This window comes from Rousettus aegyptiacus, unplaced genomic scaffold, assembly GCF_014176215.1.
Source record: "Rousettus aegyptiacus isolate mRouAeg1 unplaced genomic scaffold, mRouAeg1.p scaffold_m13_p_5, whole genome shotgun sequence".
In the NCBI taxonomy this organism is placed as follows: Eukaryota; Metazoa; Chordata; class Mammalia; order Chiroptera; family Pteropodidae; genus Rousettus; species Rousettus aegyptiacus.
In genome coordinates, this window is record NW_023416308.1 from 3,776,959 (window position 1) to 3,800,851 (window position 23,893).

Sequence of the window (23,893 nt, forward strand, 5' to 3'; positions counted from 1 at the left end):
ATGGGACATCACCCTGCAGCAGATCAGTTCTGCTCTTTGCTAAGGAGCGGATTCCTAACCCAGCGTACCCAGCAGTCACAAGGCCAAACATAAAGATTAAATTCTACAAAACTTACTTTAAAAAAACTACATACCTGCCATAAAGAACTGATACTAGAAATGGCTGTTAAAACTTTCCTTAGGTAAGGAATCTGTGGGAAAATAAAATAAAAACATTCTGAAGATCACCAAAATGGAAAATTTCAAAATGAAATATTAGATTCTTTCGAAAGGAGTATCAGTAAAATTTATCTTCCATGAGAACTGCCAGGGAAGTTCACTTGCAAATTCACAAATATCGAAAGGGGCCAGGGAAACTTCCATTTGTTTCTTGTAAAATATATGTCATTTTTGATTTTGCACTTCCTCTGGCAAAACACCAAGTTCTTTTTTGGCCCAAATCCAACAAGTGAATGTTTTCAGCCTACATCTGTTTGGCAAAGCATCGATGCAAAATGTTTAGGATGCTGTGCAAAAGCTTTAAAACACACTGCCGTCAGGACACTGAGTCTTACCATATTGAAGCCGAGAAGCTTCTGCAAGAGTCCGTTCCACAGCTGCAGGTCATAGATTTTATATTCTAAACAAAGCTCAGTCACCAATCTTACTGCCTAAAGCAAAAGAAAAAAAAAAAAGAAACCAACAAACAACCATACTGTTTTTAAGGCACCAATAAATCACATTTTCGGAAAAGGTAGGGCAGCTGAATATAAAATGTGCTTATGATCTAGTAGTATCTAATGCCTAAGTTCAATGAAGGCCCCCATCTCTCTAAAGAAAGAAAAAAAGGAGAGTAAGAGTATTCTTTTTCTTCCTTGTTGTCCTGGAAGCAGCTCACGAACAGCATCTCAGACTGTGGTCCCCCTTCTGTTTTGTCTCCACTTTGCCTGCCTGTTGGGCTCCAGCTGCCCCAGAGACTAAATTTCCACAGGTGACACAGTGACTAGGAAGAAGGAAAACAATATCCCTCTCTACACAGGGACAGTCTCTTCTTTTGCCCAGAAGAGACAGGCCTTGGGAAGGTTGATAACAAGTGCTCTCTCTTCACAGGGACGGCCGTCGGCCTTTGACTTTAAGGAAGAGAGGTAAAGGGACGTCCTAGTAGTCTCGGCATCTGCCAGGATAGGAAAGAAGAGGTCTCAAGCAGCAGACCTGTTCAGGAATGAAGAGGTTCCCTGGTTTTGTCTTTCAGGAAGCTGAGTGGTGGCAGGCACCTGAGTGACAATGGCATCTGAGCAGAGGGCGGCCTGTACTATCAGATGATTCAGTGTACATACCATGGATTCGTGGCTGTGGTTTTTCCATAGACCCTTAATCATTCCTTCTTTAGGGCTGTTGCAAAATAATTCATATGTGATGGGGATATTCAAAGTCTCAAACGATGCCAGAAAAGTTATACATTTCAAATATGATCTGAAAAACAAGGGCATTTGTGGGAATCATTCCCAAGGCCACATCCACACTTAAAATAAAAGTGCCCATATGGATATATCAGGCCTGTTTGTTTTTAAATGCCTATTTTAGGCTTCTAAATAAATTCACCCAATATAATATTAGAAAGAAATCAATTTGAGCAAGAGAAAGAAAACATTCGGTTTCTAAATTTCTCAAAGGAGTGACGAAAACAAGATGTTTTCCAAGGCCTTATTTCCCTTTTGCCGCAACGTTAAGGCCATTCAAGGCAAACAGCTCCATTTGCGCAGCCACTCTAGTGCACTGACAGACTAAGGGCCTTAAAAGCGATGCTTCCAAATGGTGACCTGTTTCCTATTTCTCAAAAGGATTTAAAGAATTCTACTTACTTCACTTCCTCGATGGGTTTTTTGAAGAGGGACTCTACAGTTTCCTTGTCAGCCAAATAGAGCAGACACTGAAGAGCTCGTGTTCTGTGGGCGAAGGTTAACTGACGCATACCCAATGTCTGCAAAACCAAAAAAGGTTTGGAGAGTCGCATGCTTGCATGTCGCAGTTGGGTACATGAGCTTCAACTCAGGTAAGGTAAACAATGCCATTAAAAAAAAATTAAAGTTGATCTCTGCTATGGGAGACTCAGTGGTTCTCAAAGTATGGTCCATGGTACCCTGGGGAATGTTCCTCAAGTTTAATCAGGTGGGAAGGACTCAGAACCATTTTTCGAATGATACTAAAATGTTACTTGGCTTTTACACTGTGTGGAAAGTGGCACCGATGGTGCAGAAGCACCAGTGGGTGCAGTGCCGGTCCCACTGGAGACGGGGCCACCCGACGGGGGCAGCAGCCGTGGCGTTCCTCACCGCCGCAGTCGCAGTCCTGAGAGCACGCCGCGACTCCACGCCACTTCAGACGGGTCTTGATGAAGCAGTAAGTTAATTTTATCGAACCCCAACTCTTGGATATGTTACCAAGATTACATTTGAATACACATTAATTAAAATGTATTCATTAATGTCCCATGTGAAAAATGCGAAGTTATGGAAAAGTGCAACATTGTGTTTTTTTTTTTTTCAGGGAAACGCACTTGTATGACTGTTTCCAGCTGAACTAGCCATTTTTCCTGGGTCGTCGTTTTTCCCTGAACGAATGATTACCAGATAAATATGCATGAAAAACAACAAACAGGGCTACTTCTCCCCTGCTCTCGAGGACTACCACCAGCACCCGAGACTCCCTGCCTTTTTCTTCCTTCCATCCTATCTACACCTTCCTCTCCCCGGTCCAACTGCCTCAGAACATTGGTACATGCAGGAGCCTGGAGGGAGAGAGGCCGCGTTGCCTCAAGGGAAAGGAAAAGGGGCAGTTCGGTCCAGTTAAAGTTTAGTGGGGAGGCACATGGCGCGACTGGAGGGAGAGGCCAGGTCGTGAGGGGCCTTGAGGCTGGGGTGGCAACTTCTTTGTTTGGCCAGTTGGGCTGGCTCGTTGGTGTTAGGAATGTTGACCGACCAGGGAGTTAAACTGTGAAAGCAGATGACCTGTGGGAACCGTCAAGAAGTGACACTAAATGGAGCTTGGCGGATGGTACAAAGTAAGGTAAGGTACACTGTGAGAAAGTATGTGAGTGAACATTCGTTACCCTCATCACCTGTTAGTGACATCGAGCATGGTAAACATGCAAAAAAAATGTTAAGCCGAGGTGCAAACATGAGTTCTGACCAAGTTCCTAGGGCTTACAGTGGTAGTCGACGTTGCAAATATGAACAGCATTCTTGAACTGTAATCAATCGGGCGGGACAGGAGGAGATACAGCACTCTGAAAAAAAAAAAATTGTCATTACATTTAGATTTCAATTTAGTGATAGGTTACCAAAACAGTAGATCTGTTTTACTGTCCAGAGAGAAAGTCACGAGACATCCCAAACACAGGCCTGAAGGGTTATGCGTCCAGGACATTTTTGCTTTCCCCTTTAACTGAAGAGGATAACAAACACGGAGGATGCCTGGTCTCAGTCTTCTCATCTATAAAGTGGCTAGCCGATCTCTGACGGCATAAATCTTATTTAAGAAATTACTACAAACCATAGCTGCAAAGTATATTGAATAGGATGCATGGAAAATTGGTTTTGGTTCACAGGCCATCACCAGTGGCACATGAACCTGACACTCAGGGCTGGCTGTCCCCTACGGAGAAGGATGAGCTGGATCGGGTGTACTGACGGAGGGAGCGAGAGGAGCTTTCAGTGGGAAAGGGCCAGAAGTGGCTAAACGGGCATTAAGTACCCTTGTGGGCCCTTCTTGGGATTTTCTCCTCCTCCCCCCTCTCCCTGGTGCCCCTCTCACTCCCTCTGAATTGTTTCCCTCTAGAATTCCCATGTGGCTGGTTCAGCTGGACACACCAGGAGCTACCTCTTGCTTGGCCACGACGCCCCCACCCCTAAAGGACTAAGCAAGCGCGAGGTGAGGCCCAGAGGAAAGGGGGCACGAAGGCGGCGGTAGCCAGCTCGGCCCAAACGAGAAGAAATCCTTTTCTTGGGTTCGTCTTTTCACATCCTCTCTCACCGTCAGATTTCCAGGGCCATGTGGAGTGTAGGGTCACACGAGTGGCTTGACCTACTTTGGGTCTAGACGAGGAATGGCGAGAAGCTGGCATGTGTGTCACCACTCCCTCTCCCATGCCTGTGCCAAGTGTCATTACCATTATCACATTCTTTCTCATTTGGGCCCTGATATACTGTCCTCAAGAGAGCAAGCCATGACCTATCAGATGTAGCACATTAGATGAAGCCGATGTGCCTTTCTTGGTCTCAATCTTAGGTTGAAAGGAAAATCAAAGCCTGGTGGCCCATAGCTGAGCCAGCCCAGCTCCCCGGGGTGAGAGAACACACTGGGGTCTGGGACCAAGGTCTTGGTTAATAAAAGTTTTCCTTTGCTTGAGGTACGTTCTCTGCTAAAGGTGTTTGTTCTAAGAGCCCTCAGCGTTAACAGACACTCTTGGAGGGTTCAGAAATTCTCAGTCTTGGCTGCCTTTTATTTACTTACCCGGAGATACTTACACATACTCAATAGCCATAGGTATATATGTCAATGAATTGATTCTTCTCAGACACCCTGACCTAAGTTACATCAAGAAAGTCTTTTCAAAACCAACCTCTGGCAAAATTATTGGTAAGATTCTTACTGGGCAACAGGACATGGACAAACGTAAGGAAGGGAGGAGTACCTTCGTAGTGCTTCATCTTCCTGAAGTTCAAATACTTCTGATGGGTTCTTTAAAAAAGTGAAAAAAGGGTCAAAAACTGAAGAAAGTTTGTTGTCTATATAAGCTTATGAAAATCTATTAGGATGAAAAACCCAATACACAAAATCACGTTTCCATACATGAAATGGGTTCATTAACATTCACTCAGTCAACACTCAGTTAACAACAGTTTAGTACTCCAAGTTTACATGTAAGTTAAACCATGCTGGTTTTTGGGCAATCACAAATTCTACATGGCCTGCATGTGCTTCTAAGTCCTGTTTCCACCGAAGCACAGATCTTGCTCTTGGTAAATATTTAAATGCCTGTTAAACTGAATGCCAAGTCATATGAAAACTACTAATTAAAAACCCAATGCCATGTCAGTTATACAATTTGTTTACAATCTGTAAACAGGTAAGTTTTTTCCAAAGTTATCTGTCTCAGTGGATAATGGAATTATAGAATCTCCCTAATTAAGTTCTGCCTGAAATTGCAAAAGAAACAGTGCAGAAAATTCTGTAGTTGGCTTCCTGAATCCCATCATAAATTTAGATGCTAGTTACATTATTTCTTTAAAAAAAAAAAAAATGACATTATGTGTCTCCTGATGTGACACAATGAAAATAACATATTACCTATACAGTATTCTTGCCAAAAATACATGGCCTGAATCTAATCATAAGAAAACGTCAGCAAACCCACAATGAAATACGTTACAAATCAACTGGCCCGCACCCTTCCAAAAGGTGGCTGTCCGATGTCCATCAGAGTTAAAAGATTCAAATAAGAATAGGCAATAGATGGTAAATCAGGAAGTATGTGTGGTAGGGGAAAAATTTAAAGAGAAACAGTATATTATATTGTCTCAAGTACCTTTCCAAATAAGTATTAAAGGAAACATGCTAACTATGTAATAGAGAAATGGACAACATTTTGATTAAGTTATACAAATTAATCTTACCTGTTAGGGCAAACAGATACCATGTGCCTCAGGGCATGCCCTGAGAAGGACCTGCCATCATTTAGGTAGTATTCAGGCCAAAAATGTATAATTCAAATCTTATCATGAGGAAACATGAGACAAATCCCAAAAGAGGGGCAGCTTATAACTGGCCCGCCCTCTTTGAAATGTCAAAATCATGAATGACAAGGAAGAGGCATGGAACTGGTTTTAGATTAAAAGAGATTAGAGACATTACAAATAAATGCAACACGTAATCGTGGACTAGATCCTGGTCCCAGGGGAAAAATTGCTATAAAGAATGTTATTGGATAACGGTTAAATTGTAGCATGGACCATAGATTCAGGTCTGTTTGTATTGTATCAATGGTATATCAATATTAAATGATCTGATTTTGATGATTATACTGTGATTAAGAGAAAAACCCTGTTCCTGGGAAATATACACTTACCTATTAATGGATGAGTGGCATGACATATGCCACTTACTCTCAAATGGTTCAGAAAAATATTACGAACATATATTAATGGGGAGAGTAAAGAAGCAAGAGTGGAATATAGCAAAATGCTAAACGTCAATGAAGCTGGGTGAAGGATATACAGGAATTCTGTTACATGATTGCAATTTTTCTGTATGCCTAAAATTATTTCAAAATAAAAAGTTAATCCCATGAACCTGAGTCTGAGAACTGGACACTTCTTTTATACAAGAATTCACCTGGAATCACCAATTAAAAAGTAAAATAGTTGCAAAACTATTTAAACAAGATGAAGTAAACAATTTCAGTAAAACTCATCCAATAACAGAAGGTATTAAAATGAACAAAAGTTCCTTCTTTTAGGATCCTGTGCTCCTAAATAGGTTATAACAGATATAACCTATTATCAACAGATATTAACTAGGTAATCTCGGGGAATTGACTTACTTCGCCAGGTTTTGTGGGCGGGCATAGCCATTTTTCCAACAACATGTCCCAGACTTTTTCCAAATTAATTTCATTGACTTCGGCTATTTCTTTAGCAGCTGCATGAATATCTACGATAGTTAAGATAAAGAATTTAAAAAAGAAAAATCCACATTTTCAATGCAAGATAACTGGGAATCAAAATGACAGTTCTCCTTGGGCAAAGGGATAAAAAGGGTTTTGCCCTCACCAGGATAACCTCTGCCAGATGAATTCTGAATTCTTTGATTGATGCTCGGATGTTCGTACAGACTGACAATGAGATGTGCTGGTTTTCCTATCACTCTTAAATACTCTGTAGTGTTCAGCTTGTGGGCTATGAGTACGGCCTCGGTGCCTGATCGCCGGTACTGAATGTGAAGCTTCTTCAACAAAGCCTCGGCCTTTTCATGAGTTTCATCCTTTAAAATATTACGACCGAAAAGAAAAAGTTGTTTTCTAAATCTCGAGAGAGGCTAAGAATCCATCTTTATCCATCGAGGGATGGCCCAGCCTTAGTTACATCCTTAAATCATCTACACAAAAGCCTCATCTTCTTTCTCCACCTTAGGCATCCGACTTCCAAAAACGCCTATCTCTGGGGCAGTATGAGAAGATGTGCTAAGCTAGCAGAATTTAAATGAAAAAATAACAGGAGCCTTCGATCTCTAGCTCAGGCACACCTTAGATGGGATATTTTGCAGCCATCTCTCAGCTAAATACAGGCAGAATTTCAAACTGGACATCTTGAAGGCACCTAAAAAGATAAAGATTTACAGGCAAATCTTAATCCTTGTAAGATAACGTATTTTAGTCAAATTAGCGAGTTTTCTTAAATTATAAAAATGCATACTCATAGTAAAGAATAATTTAAATAGAATAGAAGATTACAAAGTAGAATGTAAATTCCACAGAGGCCCCTTCCTCAGTTTCCATACCTATTCCCTAGACTTTTATACTCTTCCAGAAGTTTTGTGTGTGTGTGTGTGTGTACGCATTTTAACCCAAATGAGACAAGATCGGACACAGTACAATTTGCTGTTCTCACTTAATATGTATCTTGGACATCTTTCCAAATCAACTATATAGTATTCCATTCTATGAATATGCTCTATTAAACAGAACAAAACAAAAACAAAACAACAACAGTTCCTGACCAACGATCATTTTCAAAAACCAATTATTTTCAACTTTTGTTACAACCAAAAACATGGCAATGAGGGCCTGTGTTTGTGTACCCATTCGATTACTGATTACTGAGATTACCTAAGGATTCACGTCGGGTATTAGGAAGTCTGCATCAATCTACAGTCCCGCTGCCAAAGAGAAGAGTGCCTGTGTCCCCGAGCCCAAGCAAGCAGCAAGAAGCCTTGCTTACTCGACTGGGGTCCTTAACCCTCAGCAATGCCACAGGTGCACTGTCATGCTGCTGTCCCCTTAGAGATATAAAAGTACCTTTTTTTTTTTTTTTTTTTAATACAAGTTCAAAAAGCCACACAAGCCCATTTTAAGCCCAGTTAAAAGCAGAGCCATACCTTCTGGGATATCCTGGGCAAGACTGATGGCGATGGCCACGGCCCACTCCGGGTTCACTATGGACAGCAGGTAGGATTCAATGGTCTGAGTGATCTTACTTATTTCCTTGTTGATCAGTGTTGAGGATTTAGCTTGTGATAACTTCAGGAGCTTTGGCTTCAGTTTTTTTTCAAAGACATGTTTGGCTGTAGACACGTACAGAGTGTCCAAAGAGAACTTCAAAGAAAGGAAAAGAAAAGTTAAGGCTGATTGACATGTTCATCTTTAAAGGTTTTATGTGAAAGTAGCATAAAATCCTTTTACACAGGGTCTGAATTAATTAGAGGATAAAGATATAGCTCAGCTTACAAAATTTTCACCTATTACCTTCATTAATTTAGAAATTAAGAGCAGTGTTGGGAAGGATTCTTCACTGAGTTCTGTAGCTAGAAGGAAACAAAGATATTATGATTTGCTTAAGAAGAAAACTTCTGCTATTTTGTAAAATTCTTAAGAAGTAAAAGAACATACAGAGAATTTTCCAGAAGTTCTGTGCTGTGCCAAAAAATATTAGGTGAAAAGGCAGTCTGGTTTGGGCAGCTGATGGCAAGGTTATTACGTGCTCCAACATATACTGATATTCTAGGTCCACTGGAGGAGAAATTCTTCTGTAGGACTTCAAATGTTTCAGAAGACTTAATGCCTGTATTGAAATAAAAGAATACTTTCCTGTGAGATTAAACCAATCTTAAACGTTTTAAAATCATCTAACTCTATACCATCACAGATTTCTATTTCTGAGTCTCATTTTCATGAAAATGATTAAAACCTTTTGTAGTTCCGCCTTTCATATTATTCTTCTACATAATCATTAAAAAAATTACACCAAGGAATCCTGTCGCTGGGGAGATGTTTTGGCAGTTCTCTGCACTTTCTTCCAATAGTTTGAGATATATCAAAAATACTTGATTTCATTTGAAACAGAGGCAAAAGATCTAAAATTAATCCTCTATATCCTTTACCTTACTTCAGTTTACATCTTATATTTTTCAGACTTGTATAAGCTTTTGAATCCACTCATTTTAATTTTTAAAATCTAATTTAAAGAGATATAGAAGCCACTATGACCAAAATTCAGAAAAAACTAATAAGTTATTGAACGTACTGAATTAGAATGAGTGAGTCCTGGACCTACCTATCAATACAGAAAGTTTACTGAATTAACCCTAAGTATCACATACTTTGATTTTTCTTTTTGCCAGATGACAAGTAATTTTGCCTTAATTTTTCCAAATCAGTTCTTCAGTGACTTAATGCTCTTACATAGATTTAAATCACCTCGGTAGAGCAAATATTGGATTAAGATAAATGATAAAATACAGAACATAAAAAATCTTTTTACTTCTGTATCCCTTTTAAAGAAAAAGAACTAGAATAAAATGTAGAGTTTAAAGGGAGCTCAAAGGACAGTCCAGAAAGACACTAGATAACTAATTTTTTTAAAGATCCAAATAAAAACATAGAGATAATTTAAAAATCTGTATTTGTTCTACCTGATTAATATTAACGTTGGTTATCTTTTCATCAGCTCTTTCTATAACCTTCAGGACAATTTCGATCATTTCATAGTCATAGGGATCTAACTGTATAAAAACAAAAATAAATCAAAACTTGAGAAGACGTTGCAAGGCTGTTAGATGGTTTTATTCAATTATGTTGAATATGTTGTAGAGACTACAAATATAAAATCTTAGTATCCTACAATGTTAAATTATTCTTTAAAAAATAATCCAATATTTTCTTTAAAATTTAGTTCTATTAGGATAAACATACATGCTTTAAAATGTCTCAAAAGGTATTTTTTAAAAAGCAATACAAAGCAATATTGTTTTAATAAAGAAAGTTGTCCTTATAATAACAAGTGAGTATATTAAGTCGAAGATAGTCACCAAACTATTAACATTTTTACCTATGGGAGTAAGCCTAAAAATTTTCACTTTTTGTTTATACCATTCTCTCTAGGTTGATCCTTTTCAAAGAATGTGTGCTATTTTAAAAAATCTGATAAAAAGGCTATTTCAATTAAAAAAAAAGACAGGAAAACTGCTGTATTAAACTATATTAAAAATAAAGAAATCTAAAATTACTTGAAAATTAAAAGTTTATACAAAATGTAGGACTTAAATTTCCAATTCATTCCTTATACCTAACGAATTAAGAGTAGGAAGGACGTTTGAAATGACCTGATAAATTCACTTTACCGCTCACCTACCTTATGCAGTATCCCACTAAGACTGATGACCAGATCTTTTGTGCTCGTCAGTAAAGGCACCATTTCCACGGCTTTGGCCAGGAGTTTGGAATGCAGGTGCTTGGCAGACTCTGAGCTCGCCTCTCCCTGGCCGTGGCCAGCGTTAGTGTTGTGAAGAAGCGTTTCGATGAACTGCTGAAGAGCTGCATCGCAGTTCAACTGAAACGTGCTAAAAGCAGCATTCAGTTACACAACGAGCACCCCGAATGCATGAGTTTCCACACAAAATTTCCCAACAGAAAACTCAGGTTCATGCTCCCATCACTGAAATCTAACCCTCTCGTTATCCAATCTTATAATCAGATAGTCTACCTGTTATGGAAGTTAACTACTGCCTTTTGAAAATCAGATATTACTCTTGCTTTTTCTGCCACCTTGGAGCCTGTGGAGGCCTGCTGGCAGCAGGCAGGCCTTCTAAAGTGACGGGTGCATCTGGAAGGCTGTGGTCCGAGGCCATTTTTGCTGCCTATACGCAGAGTCTCCGGAACTTTAGGGAGCACACTGCTCTTCTTAAAAGTAGGTAAAAGATGTGCTTATGTGTACAAAGCAAAGAACGATACAGTGACTCCTGGGCCAAACTGAACAAAACCAGAGGGATCTGGGGGAAGGTAACTTGTGCTCAAGGAAACAGGCACGGTTTGTGCCAAAATTCCGAAGCAACCTTCCTGCCAAGACCACAGGGCACAGGAGCCGTGTAATGCTGCACCCCGCAAGGATTTAAACTTATTGAAAAAGAAATAAAAGTGTGGATTAAAAAAAAAAAAAGTCAGTTATTATTCTTGGTGGGCATGTAAACTGCCACAATACTGGGGGGGAAATCTGTAATAAAATTGAAAATATTTATGTCCTTTAATAGAGTAATTCCACGTTCACGTATTTCACAAAAGTAGCCAAGATATGTATACAAATATGTCCAAAACAATAACAGTTTGTAATATATAAAAACTGAAAACAACTCAATTATCCATCAATAAAAGGCTGGTTAAATAACTATTCATACAAAGGAATACCACAGAGTTCAACAGATACAAGGAAAAGCTATATGTATTGATCTTGTAAGAGTTAAGTGAATGATACATGCTCCAAAATTGTACGTAAAGTATGTTTCTCTTTTTGAATAATGAAAAAAGATTCACAATGTATACAATAAAGGTCAAAACAATAAAGGTCAAACTCTTTTGACAGTGATTGTCTCTGAGGGGTGAGGTAACATGGGACTTTAATTTTAATATGTTCCATCTGAATTAGAAAAAATTATAAAGATTTAAAAATTAAGAATGAGGTTAGCATAGACAAAGACATAACTGAAATACCTTTTAAAGCCCTATTAATAAGACAAAGGGAGTTTAATTTTCCTACAGAATAACTGAAATGTCAAGAAAAGCTTTAAGTGTGACCATTTTGAAATCATTCCCTAAAATTCTAAAGGTCATCTAACTTTAGTCAGCTGGAATGCATGAGGCAAAAGTGTCACTGCCATACAAATACAAACTACCAATGCCATATAAGCACAATGATTGTGACATGAACTTGACATTATTATAGCTATTTACGTCTCAGAAAAGGGGGTCTGTAAAACACAAAAACCTACCAGGAGTTCAAATTAATAAACAAGAGCGTGCACACCTTGTTCTGGATTTGTAGCGGTTCAAAGTGAAGAACGACATAGTTCTGTTATTTCAAAGTACAGTTAAGTCAGAGTCACTTAGAACTATGAACGGCCTCTAGTCCTTGACTTGCAGGTTCAGCATGGTGACAGCCAAGATCATTACTCTACTCCCAACCATCCGCAGGGAGAAAGAACTAGAGGCCTGCCTGGTGAGGAAATGCCCTGAGCAGCCTTGTTTGTTATCGCTAACTCAGACCCCACTCATCTGTTACAGATCGGATGAGGGTCTCAGCACCTTAGTGTTTTAGAAGCAGTTGCTTATTCGACTGAAGCAGGTCTCCTAATACGGGTTTGTTTCCTCATATATAAATGGACAATAGGAAATAAAAATTAAAAAAATCAAATGAAATAATGAAAGCTCTTTGAAACTAATAATGTACCAGGAAATTGGTCATATTTATTAGACAGGAACAGCTGGATAGAAATTACAAATCATCTATTCCTACTCATCACAGTAAGCTGCATCTACAAATAAGATCTAATCTTTGTTTCTTTTCATTTATAAAATTATTTTTTAAAGTTCTCCCTAAAAATTATACTTTTCACTAATTTTTAATTTAAGATTGCCTTAGCCCTACACTGATCTGACTTAGAAGTTTAGTTGATCAGAAGAATACCCAAACTTCCTTGATCATGGAAATCACCTGAAGCTCCTCATAAGCATCAGACTCTTGGGCTTCAGACCAGACCAGCTAGGGAGGGGGCAGGAATCCATGTTTTTAATCAAGGGCCCTAGGTGATGCTTATCATGAGGCCAGTTTGGGAATCACTAAACAGCGAATTTAAAATGTGATACTTTAAGAGAATTTAATCTGGTCCTGTATTTATTCAGTTTGGGGGTGAACAAAAGAAGACATCAGGGGTCCATGGACCACATGTGATAATCGTCGTTATTACTGTGTTCTCGCAGTAAGGGGTACCAGTTTGTTAAGCTAACAGGAAAAAATCCCATGAAAGCTTAAAGAATTACCTGCAATATTCCAGAATGAGGCTTGTGTCCATATCTATATTCTCCACGAGAGATTTAATGAGGTCTTTCTTGGTGAGAAAATGTTGCCTAAAAACCGGCTGAAAAGAAATCTAATAAAAAGAGCAAAACAAAAAGACCCACTAACTAAAATGTATTAGAATAAGGGAACCAGTGTGACTGGCTGTTTTACTACCCTTTTTTCTAGAAAAACATTTTTCTATAGCTCCTTCAATTTTTATTTTTATCACATTACCCAACTTGACCATCATTATGAGATTTCAGGTACATCTGGCTGTGGGTCCACAATCTCTCTTGTGGACTAACCCTTGCCTCTTCATCAGTAAGTGTGCTTAGTGACAACCAGTCACATTACTGCATGGGAATTAAGCTTCGAAATATAAACCATTTCTGCAGTGCTTACATTCTTGATAAGTCAACTATTTGCAAATAAAATAAAATGTTTTACATTTATAATAAAGAAAACAAGATTTTGTGTTTTTTGTAAAGTAAAAAATAAGAGCCACTTACTTTTCCCTGGTAGGAGTTCTTAAAGGCTGATATACCTGTATATGTTTTAATATCTTTAAGCAAATAACAGCAGTACAAAAGTACGAGGCTAAAGGCTAGGCTTGGAACAGTATAAATGTCAATTAATGCTAGATATAGTCCTATAAATGAGAAAGCTAAGCAGATGAAAATGTCAAGTCTCTTAATTTCCTTCAAAATATAGAAAAAAAAAAAAAAAAAGAAGCAAAAGGCCCTTTATTCCTTTGAAAGCACCAAATTTTAGTTACTTAACATAACTAAAATTTGAGTCAGTATATATATCCTCTCCCCAAAAGTAAAGGGCAATGAGATCTCTGTTTTAAATTTCCCAACTGGGTAGATATCAGAATGGACAAAACTTTGTGGCACTACAAAGAATACTCACACCGAGTTTACCAAGACGAATACCCCACTGGGCATCAGTACTGAGTTCACGGAACTTAAACTCCATCTCTGTTTCCTGATAGAGACTGGCCAGCTGACAGCCCACCAGAGATATTGCCTAAAAAATAAAAATAGAATTAAAATTCAACTGCAAATAGAATATGTTCTCATACCTTTTAGATGAAACTCAACAATAAAAAGTCATACTCTTTCTTTGTGCTAACGAGTGTGGAATATTATAGACTGCTTTGTATTCAAGTCATTGCTTACACAATATTTAGATCATTCAGTCTTTAGTATGACATCATAACTTCAGTTTGGCTTTCCTTCATACAAAAAGGCCAAATTTTAGTTATCATGCAAGCAAAAACCCCACAAAGAGTAAATTTTAAAATACACAATATTGGAGAGAAGATTTGCATCGGTTAAAAGAACTGGCTTATGGATCTAAGGTTTCAAGTATTCTAAAGTAGAAGAAGTGAGGTTCCATGGCTGCATACAGACTTTAAGAAATAAAAAATATCTAATTCTTTGGGTTGAGCAATGCCTGACTTTCACCAGCATGTCGCGTGTCAAGGAAAAGCTGGTAGACACTGAGTTAGTGCGACATTTGTTCTGCTAAATCTTTAAGACCCTGCGGCAAAGCCAACTGCATTTCTTCCCCTAAATCTTTCAAACGTCGAGAACTGATGTTGCGCTTCCAGGCCTTACCAAAATTTTGTCGTAATTCTGCCATGCTTTATCTATGAGCTTCCAGAGATTTTCGAACACTTCTTTTTGAGGTAAGAGAGTGCAGTAACCCAATGCCAAGTCAAGATCCACCAGACGACAATTAAATACCTATGGGAAGAAAGCATCAGAGAGGCAAAATCTTTACAATCAAAACACGGTTTGTTCTTTAAAGGCTTGTCACTAACTTTAATTATACTCTATGAAAAAACAAGTGTTTCATGAAAAGTCATAGTAAAATAATTCCAACTTATCTGCTTAGTTTTAATGTCCCTAAAATTTAAGAACAAATATCACAAGTTCTATATAGCACAGAACCTTTACCTTGTCTACCGCATGACTATCTTATACTTCGAATCCCCAACATCTCCGCCCCCTCCTCTCTTAAACTGAGAGATATCAGAAGCGACCAGAAGAGAGCAAAAAAAAAAAAAGCTTCCCAAGAACAACCGATTACTCACTTTGTGCAACAGCGTTGTAGCGTTTCCCCTGACAAACTTGACGGCTTTCTCTTTCAGAGCCATAATAACTTGTTTTGATTTAACTAATGTGGTTTCTCCAAACAACTTTTGGAAAAGAACAAAAGACTCATTAGGTCAGCTTCTACGCATCATTCTGAAAACTTTTCTTAAATATTAAGGAACTTCAAAAACTCATCACGATGTGCAAAAGTATTGGCATTTAATTTACAGACAGAAAGCTGGGACTGAAGAGAATTAACTAGGAAAGGGCAAAAAGGAACCTTTTAAAATACTTTGATTTTTAAATCAATCTATACTTTTGAGTCCATATTTTGATTGTGGTGTTGCTGACAAGGTGAATACATTGGTTGATACACTTCGGACACATGCATTTTAATTCTGAAAGCTATACTTCAATAAAGGTAATTTTTAAAAAATTGGCATTTAATAAATATCAAAAGAGTAGCAGAAATGAACGTGATTCCCTGTGAGATCAGCTTTGTAAGCGAGTTATCAACGGGTAGTTTGTCTTCTAGAATCTGCTCAATGATGCTGTCAGGTAATAAGTATAATAATTTGGGCCACAATGAAACCAACAGCAGGCGGAGGGTTCTGACCTAAGGTGGTCACTGGGCTTGGAGTAAGAACACTTACCACTGCCCCGAAAGCCTCAGGGAACTCATCTACCTCCCCAAATCTGAGTTTCCTCATTTGCAAAATGGAGACCCTCAGGGTTGTTGCAAAGACTGAGTATGAAAAGGGTGCAAGTACCCTGAACACCACTGAGTAGCTTCTCAACAAATGTTTCTTAAATCTATGAATTATCAGTTTCCTTGCTACAGAGCCAAACGGAAAAATGTAGACTCCCAATTCCTCGGTTTGGCAGTGCTTTTGAATCTATATCCACATATTCATTCAAAATGAAAATATTTGTTCTCAAAACTATACCTTTTCACTCAAACTGACATTCATGAAGTTTGACACAGAGTACTGAAGACAAGTACCAAATGAATGGACTACAAATCTTAGGGCCAGCTCCCACTGGCTAGATTCTTGAAGGTTCTGAAGCAGGGCAGAGATGGAATTTATACTAGGTAAAATAAGGTTGTCTCCTGTGAAATGATAAAAGCATTTTATTTGAGTAAAAGTATTTCAATATTTAGATTTTAATTTTTTTTTTTTTATTTTTCAATTACAGTTGGCATACAATTTTGTATTAGTTTCAGGTGTACGACAGTGGTTAGACATTTATATAACTTTCGAAGTGATCACCCTGATGTCTAGTACCCACCCAGAACCGTACATAGTTATTATATTACTGACTACATTCCCAATGCTGTACTTTACATCCCCGTGACTATTTTGTAACTAACAATTTGTATTTCTTAATCCTGTCCTCTTTTTTACTCAAACCTGAACCCCTCTCCCATCTGGCAACCACCAAAATGTTCTCTGTTTTTATGAGTGTTTCCATATTGTTTCTTTATTCTATTCTTTAGATTCCACATGTAAGTGAAATCACATGGCATTTGTCTTTCTCTGTCTGAGCTACTCCATTTAGCACAATAAACCTCTAGGTCCATTCATGTTGTTGCAGATGGCAAGATTTAATTTTTTTTTTTTTTATGGCTGAGTACTATGCCATTGTATATATGTACTACCTCTTCTTTATGCATTCATCCACTGATGGACAATATTCAGATTTTTTAAAAATAAAGATAGATCACATTATTGAAAATTGTTTTCCAGGACAGCATACTTTTTCAATGAAGATTAATAGTCACAGAATTGGTTCTCAAAGTTAATGAGAGTTACTATGAGGCTTGATTAAAGCCAGAAAATATCCAAGTCCATGAGTTAATGAAGTACTTTGATCATAACTTGCCTATTTTGAAATGCTTAAATCATTAGTTTCTCCACTTCTTCACTTAGAAGATCCAAATATATGAACAGATTAAAAAAAGTAAAGGCTATAAACCTAATGAGACATTTTCCTGACCCTTTGGAATAATAATAATGTAATAGTAACAGCTAAATAACTATGTTAAGAACATTAAGTCAGATTCATATTCAGGATTTCAAGGAATTTCTGTATTGGTATATTTATAAAATCGTAATACAATGATATACATTTCTGATGGCAATACCTTCACTAATGGAACAGTACGGTAAACTTGTAGAATCCAGGGGATGTCTCTTGCTTTCTATGAAAGAGAATAAATTAAATAACACTTAATTAAATAACTCCCTTATGGAGCACATATTCGTATCACAGAAATATTTAAATATTGTGTTAGTATCAAATGATGTCCTTGAACAAACTGCTACTTTAAAAAAAAAAGAAAGAACTTAAGTACACATACAGAAAAATACAGATAAGGCTACAATTGGATAAATTTCCACGAAGTGAACCTATCCATGTGGCAGCATTCAGACCAAGAAATAAAACATTACCAACCCCCAGAGGCCCCTTCTTGCCCCCTCCAGTCATTACCTACCCCCGGGGGTCCCACTACCCTGACTTCCAACAGCACGGCTTCCTTATAGCTTGTCCTGGTACTTTTTGTAAATGAAATCATATACTAGGTAATCTTTTGCGTCTTGCTTCTTTCGCTCAGCATTATGCTCGGGGGGGTTATCCATACTACTATGTGTAGTGCTCATTCAAACCTCTACAGTTTAAACTTGCGTCAAGCAGAAATGCATAGGAAATAACGACACAAAAGAGACTTACCATCTAGAGGGACGAGTGAGGAAATCAACTCATAGATAACAGGCAGCACCATTTGTGACTCAAGAACGATCCCATCTTCACTGAAGAAGTCACCGTAAGACCACTCTTCATATGGATCTTTATGAGTCCCGAAAGAAGTCTAAAGACCAAATTGCACAGAAAAGACACAAATAAGTACACTCACATACAACCGTTTTCGCCAAGCAGAATCCAGAATCAGATATGAGAGTCAAATGTTTTTGATTGTCAAAAAATGATTATATTGTCAGTTTCTTCTGGTCTATGGCTTATAAGAATGCCATTTTTAAATAAAATTGTTCCCCTAAGGACACTGTCCAGAGATGTCTTGTTTTGAGGCCCAATGTTTCATATAATGACCAAATTAAAGCCATTAAATGTGACTGGAAGAGAAATGGTCTCATGCCCACTGTTCTATGTCATTCACATGAGAGATAGTCGGCATTTATATAAATTATGCATGTGAATTAAAAGTAGTACATAATGAATTGGCAAGGCTTTTGCTAAAGGAAAAGAAATTCAAAAGCAATTTACTTTCATTAGAATTCCACAGTCGTCCATTTGGCACTGTCTGGAAAGTTCTACTGCTGTTAAAGTATATTTACATAGTTCTAAGGCATCTAGTAAAAAATCTGAAAGAAAATGGAGAAAAATCATTAAACTAGTATTTCATGTGTTTAGAATAAAGAAAACCACCTTTTAATAATTGTCATTTAAAATGCTAAGGAAAGCCACTAAGTAGAGAGAGAGAGAGAGAGGTTTCCATATAACCCTAAATAATGCAGTTCAGCTGTTTTCTTAAGCTTGGCTGGAAAGATCAGATATGGGGAGGCAAGGCATTTCACAATCCTATAAAAGTGAATATCGTCAAGGGTCAGAAATGACATTGTTAGTATCTGGAAATATTTAAAAACAATAATCCCCATAGAGAATTGATTATAATGGTCCCTTCGTAAAATGGAGATATGACCTCTGATCTTGTTATTGCAATGTCCAATTGTAAAGAGACAGTCTTTGGGAGACAAGTATGACATGAACCAGAGAGTATCAAACTATGTATGTTCTAAAGCTTGTCACCTGGACTGCAGATGGTGGCGGCTTGGCAGGCTAGATCATGTATTTCGGAAGGAAGGTTTAGTCCCATGGGCGTTGTCATTGGAACATCATTAGCCAACATCTGACAAAGCTTCTGACACGTCAGAAACAGGACTCTCCCAGTGTCGGTGTTGCAGTGGTACTTAAACAAGTCTCTTTGGAAGAAAGGAAGTGTCGGACATTAGAACACCGGCAACGGAGTCAAACGCACGCGCCTTTCTTGGGTTAATACATAGCTGCGCCGACATTTAAAATGTCTTCACGGTACGTAGCGCACTTCATCTTTCAATTTACCCGGGGATAACGTTAACTGTCGGTGAGCGAGGGGACCTAAACTCGATGGTTAGGTCACCTAACTAAGTGGTATTAGTCACGTGTCCTCTGTGCTATCGCTTTCTGACCCAGAAGTCCATAACAGACTCTCAGGGAGAGGAACCAAGAGTCACTTCTGTGAAAATCTAAGCGGCACTGGCCCTGTCCTTGTCACCACAGACATAAATAAATAAAGCAAATGTTTCTTTCGGGCGAGCTGTGGGTGTGGAGACTGCACCTCACCTGCATTTCTTCAGCGCCGTTCCCACGTTCCCGTCGTTTAAGGCTCTCAGGGTCAGCTCGGCCTCCAGCTCTTGCTGGGACACCTGCAAGGCCAGCGCCTGTCGGTGCAGCTTGGACTCGGTGCTCTGGCCCTTCTCCGCCGTGCTCCTGGGCGTGGGTTTTGCCTGTGCGACCTCTCGGCCTTTGATGTACTGCTCCCGGAGCTCTGCCACCAAGGAGCGGTTGCTGTAATCACCAAACGACAGATAGACCTCGAAGTTCTCCTGTCGCAGGGCAAGCAAGACAAAGCCCCAGGCCGTTTAGTTTATCCCCTGTGAAAATCCATGGGGGTGTCTCAAACCTCCCTTTCTTATCTCTCCCTCAAAGACTACTCCCACCAACATTAAAGTGGCTCGAGTAATGGAAGTAACAGTTTTATAACAAGTTTGGAAAATAGAAAAACATCACTTTAACTCATGGTTTTCTCAATATCAGCACTACTGACATTGTGGACCAGGACTATGGGGGCCCTGACAGAAGGAGGGAGGGGTACACATTAGATTTGGGTGGCTTGAAGAAGCCAGCTTCATTCTTTTTCTATAATAACTCCTAAGTGACAGCTGACTCCAGACCTAGAATTTAATTTTTCTGGCCCAATGAACAAAAGACTCCCATGGAAGGCCAGGGAGAGGACAGTGAGAGGGGGCGGGAGTGAGGCAGGTTTTTGCTTTGATGCCATACTTAAGAGCAGGGTTTCTCAATCTTGCCAGGTTAAGTCTTTGTTGTGGGGGGTGCCCTGTGCACAGCAGGATGCTTAGTGGCAGCCCTGGACCCAACCAACAGATCTGGTACCATAAATGTTCAGTAAATAGCACCATGATAAATGTGCATGACTTTGCCTAGATCAAAGCTGTTGCTTTGAAATATCTCTTTCAAATTTAAGAACATGGGGGAGTCACGCTGATTCCCCAAGTGCTTGTCACAAAGACATCTGTTGTCTAATGCAGTAGGTCTCAAACGTTGTGGTCACAGCCCCTCATTACACTCTTAACAATTATTGAGGACCTCCAAAAACTTTTATTTATTCGCTATCTATCGATATTTACCATATGAGAAATTAAACTGAGAAATTTTTAAAACACAAGGGCATGTAAACGTGTACATTCCATTTGCCTTCGGAGCAATGATGTTATCCTATTATGAAGCCAATAGACAAAAAACCCCACAAATAATTTATTACTGCTTTCAACACAGTTTTAATCTCAGGGTCCCCTGAAAGGGTCTCAAGGACCCTTAGTGTTCCATGGGCTGTACTTTGAGAAACAGTGGTTCACTAAACTGTGGTAAATTATTTCTTCTTTATATGCTTTGAGATAAGACAGCTGAGAGCTAACTCCGCCAGTGTTGATTTTATGTTTTCACAAAGAGAGGCTGAAATCTACCCAATTTTCTATTTGACGAAACTTATCAGTTAACTCTTGAAAGTCCTTCGAGTTACAAAATCTTTTACAGGAAGGCCCTTGAGCCAAAATAATATTAATTACTTTCAGATCTCAAATCTTAGGGCAGTTGTTCAGAATACAACTATGTGGGAAAAAATTAAGATATTATGAAGCAACAGACATTAATCTTTTGGGCCAGTGTCTTTAGATAATTCACTGTGTTTCACACTGCTTAGAGACACTACGGTGGCCCAGTTTCCTCACCCATAAGAGTAAATTAACACTATCCTCTGTGGTGAGCTATTGTGACAATTAGATAATACATACAATGCCGGGCACAGAGTAGGCACTGAGTAAATGCAAGCTTTGTTAGCTATTATTCAGGGCCACCTAAGTTAAACAATCTATAAAGACACCTTAAATCCCATTTTTAAAAAAGTTTAAAGTAGAATATAATTTAAAAAGAGAATGGTTCCTTAAAAAACTAATATAGAAATACCACGTGACTCAGAAATTCCTCTCATAATATTTGTATATCCATCTGTATTGCAGCTTTATTTATCACAGCCAAGAAGTAGAAACAACCCAACTTGTTTCCAGGTGCCTATCCAGAGATAAACAAAATGCGGTCTATTCACACAGTGGAATATTATTCAGCCAGAAAAAGAAATGAAGTTTTATACATGCTATGACACGGATGAACCTGGAAAACATTAAACTAAGTAAAAAAAAGTCAGGTACCAAAGGACAAATATTGCATGATTCCATTTATGTGAAATGTATCGAGCAGGCAAATTCACAGAGAGCGAAGGTAGATTAGAGTCTACCAGGGGCTGCGGGGAGAGAAGAACGGGGTGCTGCTGCTTAACGGGGTGCTAAAAAGAAGACAGTGGTGATGGTAATGGTTGGAAACATTGTGAACGTAATGAACACTACTGAATCTTCGACTGAAAAACGGTAAAAATGGCAAATTTTGTTGTATGCATTTTACCACCAGTAAAAAAATGCAATATATCAAAAATTATCATATACTTTAATGAATGAAATATATGGTTATGTGAATTTTATCTCAATAAAAATGTTTTCAAAAAGAGAGAGAGAAGAGGAGGAGGAAAGTCAGTATATCTCAAGTCCCTGAAAGCTGGTGCAGAAAACTTCAGATGGGAGGGCAGGGCACCAGTGTTAAATTCACTGATGAGTCAAGTAATAACGTTCAATAAAGCTTAACGTCTTTACCTGTAAGCTGGCAACAGCTTTAAATAGCTTCAAGATTTCTTCACATTCATCCTTCTTCTGCGGATTGTCTGTAATTACATTTTTAAAAGTTACAGCAGACATCTAAATTCCCATATTATCAGAATTTATAAAAGCTAAAATTTTAATTAGCTTTGGTTTTCACATCTCAAGTCTTTAGTACTGTTCCTTTAAGGTGCTGATATAAAACAATCTATGTATAAGAAGAAATCTTTCTGAAGGTAGAAAAGAGAAGTATGGGTAACGAGAGAAATGGCAATTTTTCTGAAATAAATTGTACCTTTTTTTCCCCTGAGAGTTACTTTGTTTTATTTAAGTTCAAGGTTAAATGGCTTTCCCTTCCCTTCTTAACCAAATGATAACTGAGAAATACGAATTACTGCAAGGCACCAAAGAGATCTAGTCTAGCATTAAGTAGCTTACGGAAGCACATAAAGAAATGATAAGTTGATTTTTGATGCTTCTCTTCTTACACTACTAATTAAAAGAATAAGGCAAAGAAGACTCTTCATCTTTATGAGCAAAAATGGGTGGGATCAATAAAGACAATCAGAGCCAGGAAAACTGTGGGTAAAGATAAGCATTGTCACCGCTCCCTTCCGAAAAGGAGAAACTGCAGAACAAAACTAAGATGAGGGAACAGAGGTAGAAACTACCTTTCTGAATGTCGCACAGTAGTTTAAGAATGTCTACTGATGCCTTCACTACAGACATTCTCCAGGCCTTGTCCTAAAAAAGAAATCGCAAAATGAAATCTACTTCCTTTATTCATCACTTCAGTAGTACACATAAATACGTTAAAAAAAAAAAAAATGTATGAGATCAGGAAAAAAAACAATTAAGATGATTAGAATTTGAGAGGTCCGTGTTAGAGGGAGCTGAGTAGCTGAGTAATGGATCATAACTGTTCATATATAATCTAAACATGAAAAACTCTAGCCTGGACTCTTGGATATATGTTTTAGAAATACAATAGAATATACACCTTTCAGCTATAAACACTTTGATTTTTTTAAAAATAGTTTTTATTATTTGAAAAATATCTGAAAAGATCTGTGGCAAATTTTTTAAAAATGCAACTTGTTTAGCCTAAAGAACTGAAGTCAACCATTATCTTCAAGATTAAAAAAAAAATTTTTTTTTAAAAAGAAAAACCAAACAGAGAAAAGCTGTCATTAAAGGACACGATGGATATAAGGGCCAGGTCCACACAAAAACATTTTCTATGGGATGCAGTGCAGACTGGTAGTTAAGAACACAAAATCTGACGTCGGAGTTTGAGCTGAGGCACTGCCAGTTTCTAATAGCCTTGGGAAAGTCATTTATCTTAAAATTTTAGTTTCTGAATTTAATCTCTAAGGACCTACTTCATAACTAAGAGGAAGTGGACAATTCATTAAAGTACTTCACCTAATGCCCACTGCATGATAAGACCATGATTAATATTAGATGTTAAAAAAGGAACTCATTTCCCTAAAGGTAAAAAAATTACTGAAATGGACTACTGAGACAGGTGGGAGGTATCTACCTACAAAAGTTTAAAAAACTCAACAATCCTGGATAAATTAGGTATTTGGTTCCTGTCTCTAGAAAGAAGTGAACTGGCTGGCTCTCTTGAAATCTTTCTAAGTTT

The 23,893-nt window shown here is 38.2% G+C and overlaps 1 protein-coding gene across 2 annotated transcripts in view; it reads right to left on the reverse strand.

The window, feature by feature from the left end:
* Nucleotides 1–23,893, reverse strand: part of KNTC1 (kinetochore associated 1) — a 54,864-nt gene that overhangs the window by 7,287 nt on the left and 23,684 nt on the right. For both annotated transcript variants that reach the window (XM_036220966.1, XM_016153781.2), the window contains exons 32-57: nt 22,917–22,989; nt 22,243–22,310; nt 19,586–19,848; nt 19,013–19,185; nt 18,470–18,567; nt 17,918–18,056; nt 17,331–17,387; nt 16,132–16,295; nt 15,184–15,288; nt 14,705–14,833; nt 13,995–14,111; nt 13,064–13,173; nt 10,386–10,593; nt 9,667–9,756; nt 8,645–8,816; nt 8,501–8,559; nt 8,134–8,350; nt 7,282–7,355; nt 6,810–7,020; nt 6,581–6,690; nt 4,673–4,719; nt 3,187–3,265; nt 1,842–1,960; nt 1,317–1,452; nt 555–650; nt 135–191 (exon numbers count right to left, since the gene is read on the reverse strand). In XM_036220966.1, coding sequence (XP_036076859.1) covers nt 135–191; nt 555–650; nt 1,317–1,452; nt 1,842–1,960; nt 3,187–3,265; nt 4,673–4,719; nt 6,581–6,690; nt 6,810–7,020; nt 7,282–7,355; nt 8,134–8,350; nt 8,501–8,559; nt 8,645–8,816; nt 9,667–9,756; nt 10,386–10,593; nt 13,064–13,173; nt 13,995–14,111; nt 14,705–14,833; nt 15,184–15,288; nt 16,132–16,295; nt 17,331–17,387; nt 17,918–18,056; nt 18,470–18,567; nt 19,013–19,185; nt 19,586–19,848; nt 22,243–22,310; nt 22,917–22,989 — 3,171 coding nt within the window. The remainder of the gene's footprint in view (nt 1–134; nt 192–554; nt 651–1,316; nt 1,453–1,841; nt 1,961–3,186; nt 3,266–4,672; nt 4,720–6,580; nt 6,691–6,809; nt 7,021–7,281; nt 7,356–8,133; nt 8,351–8,500; nt 8,560–8,644; nt 8,817–9,666; nt 9,757–10,385; nt 10,594–13,063; nt 13,174–13,994; nt 14,112–14,704; nt 14,834–15,183; nt 15,289–16,131; nt 16,296–17,330; nt 17,388–17,917; nt 18,057–18,469; nt 18,568–19,012; nt 19,186–19,585; nt 19,849–22,242; nt 22,311–22,916; nt 22,990–23,893) is intronic.